General features: G+C 52.8%; 5 protein-coding genes across 5 annotated transcripts; 4 read left to right on the top strand and 1 right to left on the bottom strand.

The window, feature by feature from the left end:
• Positions 1-224: 224 nt before the first annotated feature.
• Positions 225-2,259, top strand: Z520_02550 (uncharacterized protein; the record flags this gene model as incomplete). The annotated part of the gene is made up of 2 exons (XM_016773064.1): positions 225-302; positions 355-2,259. The coding sequence occupies 2 exons, from the start codon at positions 225-227 to the stop codon at positions 2,257-2,259; spliced, it is 1,983 nt and encodes a 660-aa protein (XP_016636534.1).
• A 693-nt stretch (positions 2,260-2,952) lies between these two features.
• Z520_02549 (uncharacterized protein) lies at positions 2,953-4,545 on the top strand (the record flags this gene model as incomplete). Its single annotated transcript, XM_016773063.1, has 1 exon — positions 2,953-4,545. One exon carries the CDS (start codon positions 2,953-2,955, stop codon positions 4,543-4,545), a length of 1,593 nt encoding a protein of 530 aa, XP_016636533.1.
• Positions 4,546-6,664: 2,119 nt separating this feature from the next.
• Positions 6,665-7,717, top strand: Z520_02548 (uncharacterized protein; the record flags this gene model as incomplete). The annotated part of the gene is made up of 1 exon (XM_016773062.1): positions 6,665-7,717. The coding sequence occupies one exon, from the start codon at positions 6,665-6,667 to the stop codon at positions 7,715-7,717; it is 1,053 nt and encodes a 350-aa protein (XP_016636532.1).
• A 1,236-nt stretch (positions 7,718-8,953) lies between these two features.
• On the top strand, positions 8,954-10,099 carry Z520_02547 (uncharacterized protein; the record flags this gene model as incomplete). Its single annotated transcript, XM_016773061.1, has 2 exons — positions 8,954-9,211; positions 9,269-10,099. The coding sequence occupies 2 exons, from the start codon at positions 8,954-8,956 to the stop codon at positions 10,097-10,099; spliced, it is 1,089 nt and encodes a 362-aa protein (XP_016636531.1).
• Positions 10,100-11,399: 1,300 nt separating this feature from the next.
• Positions 11,400-13,619, bottom strand: Z520_02546 (uncharacterized protein; the record flags this gene model as incomplete). Its single annotated transcript, XM_016773060.1, has 1 exon — positions 11,400-13,619. One exon carries the CDS (start codon positions 13,617-13,619, stop codon positions 11,400-11,402), a length of 2,220 nt encoding a protein of 739 aa, XP_016636530.1.
• Positions 13,620-14,414: the final 795 nt, after the last annotated feature.

Genomic DNA, 14,414 nt, shown 5'->3' with positions numbered 1-14,414 from the left:
CGCCGCCGCCGCTATTGCGACGAGCAAGGGATTTGGTGACTCCTCGTGCTCCTTCAGACTCGAGTCCGCTTTATATGTCACTACCACGCACCGCTTTTCTGGATTGACTCAACACATAGAGAAAAAGGGCTGCGAATGTTGGTATTTGACCTTATCTTGTCAAAGTCCTACAACAGTCCTTGCGCCAGTCCTGCTTCCAGCCATCAAACTCTGCTCCGCCCGCCATGGGCTCCGAAAAGATCCTCCCTCAAGAGGGCAAGCGAAATATCCTCATAACATCTGCGCTGCCCTATGTCAACAATGTAAGTCCCCCCAGGTGACATCCGCAAGACACTGGCTAACATTCTTTGCTAGGTACCTCATCTGGGCAACATTGTCGGTAGCGTGCTCAGTGCCGATGCCTTCGCCAGGTACAACAAAGCCCGCGGTCGACCAACTCTTTTCATCTGCGGCACTGACGAGTACGGGACCGCCACCGAGACGAAGGCGCTTGAGGAGGGAGTCACTCCAGAAGAGCTGTGCGCAAAATACAATAAAATCCATGCAGAAATCTACGAGTGGTTCGAGCTGGGTTTCGACCACTTTGGCCGCACTCCTACCAGACAACACACAGAGATCTCTCAAGATATCTTTTTAAAGCTCCATGCGAATGGACACCTGACCGAACACATCAACAGTCAACCATACTGCGAAAAGCACGGGAAATTCTTGGCCGATCGATTTGTTGAAGGCACGTGCCCAAAGTGCGGTTACGACGATGCTCGCGGCGATCAGTGTGACAAATGTGGCAGCCTTTTAGATCCATTGGACTTGATCAACCCCCGCTGTAAGGTGGATGGGGCAACTCCGGTGACGAGGGAGACAAAACACTCTTACCTGCGGCTCGACGAGCTACAGCCCCGGATCGAAGAGTTTGATAAGCGATCAATTGAGAAGGGCCAGTGGTCGCGGAGTGCGAAGGTCATCACCGAGTCATGGCTAAAACAAGGTCTGAAAGAGAGGGGTATCACTCGAGATCTGGCATGGGGCGTGCCTGTGCCTCTCCCTGGCTACGAGCATAAGGTCTTTTACGTTTGGTTCGAGGCTTGTATTGGATACCCATCAATCACTGCTAACTACACAGACGAATGGGAAAAGTGGTGGAAGAATCCGGAACATGTTCAATTATATCAGTTTATGGGGAAAGACAACGTTCCTTTCCATTCGGTAGTGTTTCCAGGATGTCAGATGGGCACAGGAGAGTCCTGGACAATGCTGCACCACCTTTCATCCACGGAATACCTCAACTACGAGAACGGCAAGTTCAGCAAGAGCCGCGGTATCGGTGTTTTTGGGAATAATGCAAAGGAGACCGGCGTACCTCCCGATGTCTGGCGATATTATCTCCTCAAGAACCGACCAGAATCTGGCGACACGCAGTTTGAGTGGCGGTCGTTCATCGATGGCAACAACTCGGAGCTGCTTGCTAAACTTGGGAATTTTGTCAACCGAGTCATCAAACTGGTCAATTCTCCCAAAGCCTATTCTGGGATCATACCGGATTTTGATCCCAACAACCTTCCTTCGTCGTTTAAGGAACATTTGGCTGAGGTTACCGATCTTCTCAACCAATATCTTGCAGAAATGGAGGCAGTGCACCTCCGTAACGGGCTTCTCGTTGCGATGAAGATTGCAGAAGCCGGGAATGGCTTAATCCAGGCCCACCGTCTGGACAATTCGCTCATTGCGAGCGATCCCACCCTTGCTGCTGCCGTCGTGGGAACTGTGATCAATCTCATCTACCTCTGCTCTGCCATCTTCGAACCATATCTTCCAGCAACTTGTGCGTCGATACGGAAGCAACTTGACCGCCCATTCTTGCAGATCCCGTCCGAGGAAGACATTGCCAATGGTTGGCTACCCATATATATCAAGCCGGGCCATAAGATTGGCAAGGCAGAGTACCTCTTCACAAGAATTGACGAGAAGAAGGCCGATGAATGGCGTGAGTACTTTGGCGGCAACCAGGCCGACAGGGAGAAGAAACAAAAAGAAGAGGCAGAGGCTGCTGCGAAGAAAGCAGCCCAGAAAGAAAAGACCAAGGCTAAGAAAGCGGCTCAAAAGGCTGCGGCTGCGGCAGGAGCTGGAGGTGTTGAGAAGAGCGCGAAAGGGGGCGAGGAAGGAAAGGAGCTCGCCAATGGAGTTGCTGACGTTGGAGAGGACGCGGCGGTAGCGAAGGTCGTTGATGGCGTTGCGCAGGTAACGATACCGACGTCCTGAATTGAAAGGAATCGCAATTCGATTTATTGATTTACAATAGAGAAGAACACCGATACTGGGGGAGAAAGAAGATAAAAGCATCGTGGCTCGATATGGATCCCAAGAAGAAGGGCGCCCTCAACGGCAGAACGAAGTTCAGCAAGATGTAACGATTTGAGGGGATTGTTTCCATAGTGCTGAAGATATGATGATGTGCCTTGAGCAGAAATGAACAAATGCTGTGCGATGTTTACATGTTTACACCGGCATCAATATACCGTCGATTCGGGAATATGACTTTTGTCCTTCCGATCTAGTCCGCGTTGGCTTCCAGCCTGACATTCTCCACAACCTGCTCTAGACACGAGTACGAGTACCAGGTATCTATCCCATCCCTGTTAGGCAATTTTTCGTTAATCGTATTACTACCCAGTATCCCACTAGATTTAGGTAGGAAAAGTCTCGAGGCGGAAATAAGGCGACCTACGACGACAAACGCCGATAGGACGTCAATCTGGGCTCGTCAGGTCGCCTGAGACTGTGCAACCCATTTCCAGCTCTCAAAAGGAGCGGATGCTTGCTTTTCTCAAGCGTACATATGCTATCCATGTCAAGCAAGTATTCGTACGGCTCTTGATTTTTGCAAGATCGTCGCAACCTACTTGCAAAAGTATTACGTATCCAGTCAAACTTGACATTCCTTATCCCTGTGAAATGGTGACATCCACGGAGAACGTGGCGCGGCGAAGATACGCGCCCAAGAGCAAAGGAGGCTGCCAGACGTGCAGATCTCGACACGTGCGGTGCGATCAGCGCAGGCCTCGCTGTTCCGCCTGTAAGAAGAGCGGGCGTCAGTGCAGATATGCAACTGCGTCTTCGCAAGAATCCCGCGACGAGCCGGCAATAAGAGTCGTGCTGTGGGAGCCGGCACAGCCCAAGCTCACCGGTCAACGGCTGGCGCACACTCCCGGCCAGTCGCCCAAAGAATACCGCGCCCTGAGGTACTTCCGAGACGTCGTGGCCGAGAGATTGGCGGGCTACTTTGATGCGAGTTTCTGGACGAGGCTGACGTTCCGGGTTGCTCAGACGGGCGTGGGCTCTTTGCGACGGGCGATGATTGCGCTGGCTTCGCATTGGGAGAATGTCGTGGTGCCTGGTATGCACAAAAGGAGCACGGCGGACTGGGAATGCGACCAGTTCGCCTTGCAGCAGTACACGCTTGCCGTCGCCGAGATGCGGAGGTGCATGGAGCACGAGGCGTCCAAGCCCTCCACGGTGGAGCTTTTGATCAGCAATCTGCTCTTCATCTGTCTCGAGATGTTTCAAAACCACTACGAGTCGGCGCTGCGCCAGCTCTCGAGTGGGCTTTACCTCTTTTGCGAGTGGCACGTCAAGCATGGCGGGGATGCACGGGCGCGAGAAACAGACAGCAGCCATGAGACAGGCGACGAACTGGAAGTCCAACTCGGCCATATCTTCAAGAGGCTGATGACGCAGTCTTTGTTGTTCCCCGTGCGCCGCATGGACAGGAGGCTTTTGGTGCCCGAGTTGACACCGAAGCTGCCCAGCAAGGTTCCAGACACGTTCGATACGCCCGACCAAGCAAGAGACTCTTTTAACGATGGCATGGGCTCAATCATCCACGGCGTGAAGAGCCGACACGCACCGAGCCCAGACCGATGTGCAGACGCCAGCAACTTCCTCCAACAATGGTCCGCAGCCTTTGCAGAATTTCGCGCCAGAAGTGATCGAAACCTCTCCGAGTTGGAGCGTCGCAACTGCGTTCTTCTGGAAATGCAACGGCTGGCCGTCCATGTCTGGGCGCTGGCGCCGTCCTTTGCCTCGGAGATGCAGTTTGACGCTTGGCTGCCAGACTTCTCCAGGCTCGTGGATATGGGCTCGTATCTGGTCGAAACGAAGCGTTTGACTGTGCCGGAGGGGCGTATCCTCCATTATCCCAAATTCGACACGGGAATGATCCTCCCCTTGTATCTTGTGGCCAGCCGCTGTCGGCACCCGAAGCTCAGACGCCGGGCAGTCGACGTGCTCCACAATGGCCCGAGACAGGAAGGCATCTGGAACAGTGCTATTCTAGCAAGCATAGCCGAACGCATCATTGAAATCGAGGAAAAGGGTTTGTCCAAAGTCAATGACTGTAGCGATGTCCCCGCATCTGCTAGGATCACGCTGGAAGACGCTGCCATCTCCACGGCCGACCGAACAGTGGCCCTCATTTTCACGCGTCAGAGTATCGGAACATGCCGAGAGGCTGAGAAGCTTCATGAACTGATCTCGTACACATGCTGACAACCTCGGCTTGGTTTGTCACTATGCAATTAGGCGGTTGAACCAAAAAAGAAAAAAGGGAAAAGGAGAGAAATCGGAAAAGAGGATTGTACGATATGCTTCTCGATGTGGATCTTCTTTCTGACGCCAGAAACGAAAGGGGCTCATTAAGCATAGGGCGGTGCATGGTCCAAGATGAACCCCACTCACACTGAAGCGTTATGGATCATTCTTTCCGCGGCGCAACTAAATTGAGATAGAGCGGGCTGTCCAATATAGGTAGGTGTTGCTTCGGAATCGGGATGAGTTCAGTGGTGGAAGGTAGCCGGTGCTCACTGCCCAGATTGAAAGATGCACGAGAGTTATACCAGGCCATTCCGACCCATTATCGGATTATTGCACAATAGAACAGAGGCACAATGGTCACACGAGCTCATAAGCCACAGTGGGACGGTTGGGCCCGGTGGTGACCTTTCTCTCTCTGTCGAATAGAAGTCGTAATGCCTGGCATCAGCTTTCAACAGATCTGGTCATTTTTTTCTTTTTCAACACCGAGGACCTTCAAGCAGATGCTTAAGCGTTATCCTCGGATTATCGACGCTCGCATCCAGGATACTCCATCGATTTTTGCACCACGGCTTCTGGGATTCTTTGGATTTTCTTGATTCGGAGTTCCGAGAGCGTGGTGACTTCTCTCGCTTATCGTGGGCGGAAAAATAGGCGCTACGAATTCCTGCCCAGGCAATGAGATGGATCTTTGCCGCCCAATTCATTGGACAATTATAACGATTGAAGTGACCCACTGGTAAGTGACTGGCAGATACAGGTAATACAAGTAATCACGACATCACCGCCGTGCGGTGGGTATCGATTGTGTCGACTCCACCCGTGATCATAACGTGGAATTGCGGTCGATGGAGTCCTCTCTAAGATGGACGTTGGGGAAAAGTGGGCAGATATCCTCTCTATCTGGATGCCCTGGGCTTTCCCAGCGCTGCTGCTTGATCTCGACCTTACCTAGAGTCGCCTGTATCGGAGAACTCGACTGTGAATTCACCCACTTTACACCTTGCTCAATGGCTCGAGTATGGGTTCGTTCCAGCAGAGGAGGGGAAATATACCTGACTGCCCCCAGGATGCCTCCCTGTGGTGCGGGCAGTCGCAGCGTTTTCCTCGGTCGTCATCATGAACCATGGCCCCATAAGGGTTCCAAGGGTTGTAATTCCGTTTGATCAAGGATCATTCAAGTGTCGTTGCACCAGCCGTTTCAGGGTCCTGGAGTGCCGAGACCAGTATATGAGCTGACCATTTCGAAGGGGCAGTGAACGTAACTGGAAAGGGCCACCCTTGAAACAGATAAGCGTGAATATAGAAAACGGTATGTGGTGTAATATGAAGCTGTAAATGACAGCGGGGAGGCAACTGCCTTGTGGGGGACTGGAGACATCAGCGACCCTCATCACACGCGACATTCAGGAATACATGCTCTATTGATATCACTCCCGTCCTGCAGGCCCCTTGAGCTGGATGTCGAGACCCGCAGCCCACATAAAACTCCAGCTTCTTCTCTTACCGCTAATCTGAAGAATAGACGGCCTCCCTGGAGCAATTTACAGGTAAGACGGAGTATCTATCGAATGAGTAAGGTGAAAGGGATATACGTTTACGAAAGTTATACCTCCTAACGACACAAGACAGGGTGCTGACATTCGTGCAATGGTTCCCGAGACGAGTCCTTCCACTCGTCGTCGCGCCCCATGGCCCACATTATTCTAAGTCTCAGCAGTTTGGTCAATATTCCCTTTGCGTTATAGCCTCCAACGGACCCCAGTCAGCCAGAGCCTCCTTGAGATACTCGTCCTGGGTTAAGAGCTAGAGGATGGCTTGCTGGGAAGGAGGCATAGTAGAGGGTATTAACTTTGGGTACTCTTTTGCAAATAAAGAAATCGATTTCTTCAATGATATATATGAGTAAACAAGCGAGACGGTGACTGCCTTTTCAACCATTATTAGTTGGCCCTTCTCCCTCCTGCTGTACGGAGCTCTACGGACGACAGTCTATCTCGACAGTCCTGTGACAACTGTCTCGAATCTATTCTTTTCACCTCCCCCCACATCTACTGTCAACCCGTCCTGCAGCATGGTGCCACCACCTCCTTTGATCTTCAACCACCCCCCTCCTCCAGAAACCCAGAATGAACCAGTCCCGTCCCGGCCTACGGCGCCTCCCGGCGCCAAATGGACCATCACCTATTCCCAGCAGATACCCAACCCGAAGAAGCTGCAAAAGGACCCCCCGACCAAGCGATTCACGGGCACCGAGCCGGTCTCGGCGACCAACTTCCTGTTGGTAGCACACGCGATCACGTGGAACGGCGGCGGTCATTTCAACGCGACGGCGTATACGCAGAAGAACGTACAGGGGCAGGCAACGTCACTCAGGGAAGGGAACACCGTATCGACCGGGGGCTACTTGTCGTTTGTAGTAACCTTACGAACGGCGCCGCCGGCGGCACCACCGGCGGGCCCGGCAGGACCAAGATCCGGGGCGAGGCCGCCTCCGGGGGCGCCCGGCTTCGACCCGACAGCAGACCTAGACGACGACGACGACGACGACGACGACGACGACAATGGGCAGGAGCCTGATCTGGACACCCAGGCTCGGCAGAACGCCCAGAACAATCTCAATCACCAGGTCGTCGACTTCATCCAGTCTCAAAGCCTGACCGCCCCTCCACTCCCCACCGCGCCAGCCGGCCAAGCAGCCTTCGATCGATCAGTGAGACAGATCCTGCAACAGCACGGCCTGCAAGATCTCCCGCCACTGACTGAGGACTCGGTCGCCTTCGAGAGGCAGCTCTTGGAAGACGCCCAGGCCCAGGCCCTGGGCCACGCTGCTCAAGGTTCGAGTCAGCATGCCGGACCACCCCAGCAGATGCATGCCGGAACATCCCAACAAATGCATGCTGGACCATCCCAGCAAACGCATCCGGGCCAGCAGTTTGGACAGCAGCAAGAGGAGGAGGAAGAGGAGGAAGAGCCGGAAGAGGAGCCAGAGGAGGGGCATGGGGAGGAGGGGTGGGAAGGCGACGAGGGGTTTGAGCATGGGGAAGGAGGAGAAGAAGAATACCCAGACGAAGGCCAATATGAAGACGACGACATGGGCCAAGGCCCAGACGAAGATGAATTCTAGCATGCCATCTAGGCGGCTGTGCGAGACAAAAAGTCCCCACATTTGACTTCCTCGGATATTTGGGGTTGTGGTGTCCGCAGTGAAAGACATTTGGCTTGTGTATCGAATGGGCCATGGTTCAGCGTTATTAACGAGTAACCATTGCATAGGTGTTTTGGGAGGTATCGTGGTTTTGAGGTTTGTAGCGATCTTAGCAAGTAAGAGAAGCCAGAACTTCACAGAGCTTCACTTGGTTCGGGTATTCCAGTCCAATCCGCTTTACACCACTGAAAAAGCCGTCGAGTCCTGGGAGAGCAAGTTCTTCTCAAGAACCAAGAAGGATGGCACCTTTTAGTAGCCTCGTTCGTCGTTCCGTCACGGGTTTCGTTTTTCGCAACCACTGGGACAACGCCGCGGATTGCATATGTCTTTTAGCTTCATAGACGGGCTGACGATACAGGCAGGGACATGTGGGGAAGCGCTTTGATAAGATCCAGATGTGCTCGTAATCTTGAACGGCACGAGATGACCATGAAGAGACACAAGTTAGTAGAGGCCAGTTGACCGTTGAACGCCAATCCGTTCTTGGAGGCTCGGAGTTTTGCTAGTCCCGGTTTGTTCTATAACCGCCCCACACCATGCGCAGACAATGCCTTCTTCCTTCCTTCCTCACTTTGTTCGTCATAACGCCTTGGGATAGGCCTGTCTGAAATCCGCCCTTGGAACATCTACAGAGCCACCTAGCTGTTATCCACGAGACCTGCGAGCCCTGCTCCTTAAGAAGCGGTCTTCAGATTGCCCGGCCCACGGGTCTGTAGCCACAGACCGCCCTCTTTGTCGCCGTGGCTTCACGTTCTGGAGCAATCTAGGTGACATACGGCTGAATATAGATGTTCTCTCCCTTTTTTATGGACAACATACAGAAAGGTCTAGCAATGGTTACAGTGAATATTGTACGAATCGACGCTGCTTTAAAAGATTCAAAGCTTGTTATAAAGCAGCGGGGAGATATCTCCAAATCTGGCTGTAGACTATATGCCCGTAGCCTTGGCATAGGGAACGGTGGTCGATAGGCTGCCGTCGCGCTGTTTGGAGGCTTCAGATATTCTACGCGCTGGCAGCCGCATCGAATTCCTGTATTCGTGCCTGCCACCACCTCCTTGACATTCGCTTGACAGACAATCTCTGCCTCGTCCCCTGTTGCTTGCAAGCCTCCGCCGAAACCCCTCTGAAGTTCCTGCGCCATAGTTTGGTAATATGTCTACCCTCTTTGGTTCATCGCCCGCAGCCGCGGCCACCACAAGCACAACTGGGGACCTCTCAAAGGATGTCGCCTTAGTGCAACCACCAGAAGACAGCACGTCTCATCTTGCATTCTCCCCACAGGCCGACTTTCTGGCGGTCTCGTCATGGGATAAAAAAGTCCGGATATACCAGGTGAACGAGCAGGGGCAGAGCGAGGGCAAGGCTGCTATGGATTTTGATGCTCCAGTGCTGGGCTGCGCATGGTCAGACGTGAGTTGTGCCAGGGTTGAAGATATGTCTGGGAGGACATACTAACCCAGATTCTAGGACGGCCAAAAGGTTGCAGGCTGCGGTGCCGACAAGACATTCCGACTCCTTGACCTGGGATCGGGCAATATGACTCCACAAACCCTCGTCGCCCACGAACAGCCCGTCCGAGCGTGTCGGTTCGCGAATATCAATAACTCGTCCATTCTCATTACCGGCTCGTGGGATAAGACCGTCAAATACTGGGATTTGCGGACTCCAAACCCTGTCGCAACACTACAATGTCAGGAGCGAGTCTACACCATGGATGTCAAGAACAAACTTTTAGTTATTGGTACGGCAGATAGATACATCAATATCGTCGACCTCAACTCGCCCGAGAAGTTCTACAAGTCGGTACAGTCCCCGTTGAAATTCCAGACCCGAGTGGTTAGTTGCTTCACGGATGCCACTGGATTCGCGGTGGGCAGTATCGAGGGAAGATGTGCAATCCAATATGTGGAAGAAAAGGCCGCCGACAACAACTTCAGCTTCAAATGCCACCGCGACACGCCCGCCACCACCGGCCCCAACCGCGATGTCGCCAATGTCTACGCCGTCAACGCCATTTCCTTTCACCCCGTACATGGCACGTTCTCGACCGCAGGCAGCGACGGCACTTTCCACTTTTGGGATGGTAATGCGAAGCATCGGCTCAAGGGTTATCCAGCAGTGGGCGCGCCGATCACGGCAACGGCATTCAATAGGCAAGGGACAGTGTTTGCATATGCGGTCTGCTACGACTGGAGCCAAGGCTATCAAAAGAACACACCTCAGACACCAAACAAGATTATGTTGCATGGCGTGCAGCCGGAAGAGGTCAAACCAAGACCCGGAGGGAAGAAGAGATAGAATCGCTATGGTTAGGACGAGACTTCGGCAAGCACGACATCGAAGCTGAGTTAAGCTTCGCAAAAACAGGAACGTACTGGCGCACAGCAGTTGGATTACGGGCCCGGGGAAACCAAAGCAGGCAACACACCTCTCTCGCAAGCTGGAAGTATTGATCGAAATGCATTGAGGCGCTGATTCGAACTCGGCAAATCCGGTCCATTGTGCAACATGCAAAGATGAGCAGAGGTAACATCAATGAGATGGGTTCGGGCCAGGAAAAAAGTGAGAATGAACTCCGAGCAAGGTGAAACGAAATAGATACAGCGCAGACTTGACCACTGCTTTGTGCAACTTCTCCTCAGCCACCTTGGAGCCACCTCGGACGCATGCCCGTTCTTGAGCTGGGAACAGGCAGTCTTGTCGAGGCTGTATTTGTACATGTACTAGATAGCTACCTAGTTAGCAAGACGACACGAAAACAGACCAGACGGTCAAGAATGGGAGCACGCCATTTAATATCAAAACCAACACAAAAACCGAGCCGTTTGGTACCCTGGCTGAGTGAATGAATCCGTGCCTGTTATCTCACAGCAACCCTGCTTGCCCAGCTCAGGAGAATAGACAAATTACTAGGTAGATAGGTCCAGTGAGTGAGTGAGTGAGTGCCTGACAGATGGCTTCAACGCCCAACTATAAACTCATACATCCAGCGGACCACAAGTGATAGTAGTAGCAGCAATAGTAGTGGTAGTAGTTACATACGTGCTTCAGGCACATATATGTACCTACCTACCTACCTCCCTACCCAGGTACATATACAGCACAAAGCAGCGTTGAATTGCTCATTCACCGAAAACCAGCCCTTCCCAGCCCAACCCATCCCATCCCAGTCCAGTACCAACCCCAGTCCCCCATCTCAGTACAATGTAATTGATAGTCCGTTATTCGCCTTCCCTCGACAAAAAGTCCGTCCCGTTGTCCTCGCTATGCTCATTGTTTTTGGGGCTCATGCCATGCACATTTTCCCTCCTTTGGGGTTCCCCTTCCATTGTGTGACAATCTTTTTTGCGTGGATTCTGACCGTAGCTTTCCTCGGGAAAAAAAAAACCACGTATATCTTGCCATGCACCGGGACTGCAAGCAAGCAAGCCCGTGGAGAAGTTGAAAAATCCGGAATTCCCGTCAAGGTCGGACCCGGGAGGGTCTTTTGCTTTCCTTTCCTTTTTTTCTCGTTGGCTCAAGCGAGCATCTTTCCGTTTCTTCGTGACTGGATAGAGGCGGCTAATTCCCATCTCCTTTTGATTTTCGTTTGATGGCATCAGTTCATGTCCATCCCGTCATCGTCATCCCCCTCGGTCTCTTCGGCGTCTCCACTGGGTCGATGGCTTCTTCGTCTATATCGCCCACCAAGGCTTCCGCCTTGCATGATCCCACCATCAGCGTCGTCCATCTCATCGCCATCAACAACTCTCCCTTCCATCCCAACAACCTCGCAAAGCTCCATGATAGACTGCCGACTCAGGCTCCTGAATCCCTCGGTACGCACAATCCGGCCAAAGTTCATCATGCAGAAGCGGGCCGCGCGTTGTTTCAGCCACTCTTCCTCGGTCCGTCCTGCACGCTCCCAAATCACGGCGGCGTGGACGATGTCAATCTCGCGCGAAAGACGATTGACGCACAGAAGGCGGAGCTTTGGCATGTCGTAAAGGTTGGCCATCACGAGCATGCCAGCGACATCCGTGAGGTCGCGGCAGTACACGGGATGGGGGGAAATGCTGTCCGTGTATAGGTAGTACAGGAACGCGCGTACAACCGAGTATGGCTCAGGGATGTGTAACCGAGAAGTCTGGTATTCCACCATTTTGGAAGCGTAGAGACGTTTGAAGTGCGGCCATCGGGCTTGGAGTATCATCTTGTGAACATGAATCGGGGCGGAGACAGCAGACTGCTCAGCAAGAAATACCTGACTGCTAGTCGAGTTGGTGGAAAATCGCAGTTGGGAATCGGCTTCCGAACTGTTGTCGTCTTCATAAGGGTGGACGTTATTCGCCGTTATGATGAAGTCGCTCATGCTGCCGGATTCTGGGGGCTGATCAAATATCAAGGCCAGGTCCGAGCCGAGGCCGGATCCCACACCGCCAGAGGGAATTGAATGCGTTGTCTGCCGTTCGGAGGCCAGGATGCGGTTTTGCTCAGACGCAAAGGAGTCAAGGTTGCCGACCAAGCCATAGCGTTTGAGATCGACGGCCAAAACCTCGCTCAGTTGCAGCTCTTGATTGGTCCCAGTAGAGTCGTCACCAGGGGAGCCAAGCAGCCAGACCTTTGTTCCATCCTCGTTGATTGTACAGTAATGCCATTTGTAGCCTGGTTGGAATAGCTCCGGACCTTCGACCAATCTTTGCCACCTCAACGAGTCCAGCTCGAGAGATGACAAGTTGCATTCACTGTGACGAATAGTCGACGACGGCGTGACAAAGTCGAGCAAAGCGCCAGATGAGCAGACGTGGAAATGTGTGCCGGACGATTGGAGGGGGACATGCGGGCCAGAAACAAATTTCAGCGACGATATCGCTCCAGGGGCGACGGGCTTCTCCCGTCTTGTAGACCGAATGTGAACGCTGCCAGAGTTGGCAGTGTAGGTATCGACACGATCAGCGCGGGTGGGATGCAGCCAGGGATCATGTCTGGTAGAGGACACGCGACCCATGGTAGAGTACTGCCTGCCGGAGCCATTCAAAGCCGGACTTCCTTTAAGATCCAGCCACCAAATTTCTGAAGGGCGCTCCATATCTGCTCCGAGGCCTCCTAGAACCCATAGTCGACCTCCCCATATCCAGGCGGAGTGATCGAATCTTTGCACAAAGCTCCATGTCTTGGACCATGTCCACGTCTTCAGATCCAAGTAGCAGATATCGTCGAGGATGTAATTGGCCTCTCCGGTCAACCCTCCAATGACGAATAGTTTGTCCTCATACACGACTGCCGCGTGTCTGGCCCTGCCTTTGGGGACGGGACCCTGGACGTCTGGTTGGGTCCAGTAATGGTCTTTCAGGTTGAGAATGACCACATCCGACAGGTATTCCCGGTGTTCATTTTCTCCTCCATAGACTAGAAGTTTATCGCCTTGGTAAAGGGAAGCTGAGTGCCCCATCCGCACCCCGGGAATGTCCCCATAATTATCCACTAGCGCCCAGTCTAGCGTTTTCAGATTCAGCCGAAGCACGTGATTGTAGACTTCGTCTGTGAATTGGTCGAAGCCGCCAAAGGCGTAGATCTGGTCGTTCCCGCAGTAGGTGACTGATGCATTGACCAGGCAAGCCGGTTTCTGTCCAGTGGTCTTGGTGATCTTTGGTTTCAGTCCGTTGTTCATGTTGGTGGGGTTATTGTTTGGGATGGTGGGCATAATGTAGCTGTTAGCCGTGGGAGTATTGGCACCAGAATCCCGGGGTGGTCGAGAGGGACCGATGATCCACACTGGATCGTCTTCAGCAGTAGAGTCGTCGCGAAGGAATGGTTGTGTTCTCGCAGGTTGGGCCATCATAAGATTCACTGAAGATTCACTGGAACTTCGGCGTTTACGGGGAAAGGCGTAGGCTTAGGGCAGCGCTGCTTGTTCAAGAAGGTTTCACCAATTTCATGGAGTAAAAGATGGGGCGTGAAGAAGCCCGGAGGCTCATCCAAGTGGGGTAAGCGAGACTTGAATATCAAAGCTTTGCCCGCCGTCGACGTGTATGGGACGACAAGGAAATGACAAGGGGTTGCAGAAAAGGGAGTGAAGATTAAAAATGATCGGCGAAAGTTTCAGGTGGCAGCATGTTTGGCAAACGGAGGGAGTGGCTCGGATTAATGTTCTTCCATTTTCCGTCTCTCTTGGCGCTGACGTAACAATTCTGCCCCAGCGACGGCCAGACTGACTAGTGCCACAAACGGCATAGTGGGCTGTGGGTCGCCGTTGCCGTGGCAGACAAATCCACCAACTTGGGAAAGTACTTCAACTGGAACTTCCAGTTCTCACTCATTCAACAGCTCTTCTTTCTCTCTACCATACCATACTCCCTCACCTCCATCCACATCTCCCTCCTCTCCGCATACATTTTTGCGCGTGCATAGCATACAGTCCATTAGATCATACCTGCATCTGCTAGATTTGGTCGACCCCCCGACTGCATCGCCCTGCCGTGCCACAACCACCGCTCGGTTACTCAATCATCCAACAATATCAGCGACACTGAGAGACTTACTAACTTACATACTACCGACAGCTTTCTCAGGATCCATTCAGTTGAGCATCTTGAGATAATCACTGAATTGCTGGACCCAGGCACAGATACTT

This window comes from Fonsecaea multimorphosa (genome assembly GCF_000836435.1).
Source record: "Fonsecaea multimorphosa CBS 102226 unplaced genomic scaffold supercont1.3, whole genome shotgun sequence".
Classification (NCBI taxonomy): Eukaryota; Fungi; Ascomycota; class Eurotiomycetes; order Chaetothyriales; family Herpotrichiellaceae; genus Fonsecaea; species Fonsecaea multimorphosa.
The sequence above is the reverse complement of the archived record's forward strand: the minus strand, read 5'-3'. Positions and strand labels throughout refer to the sequence as shown.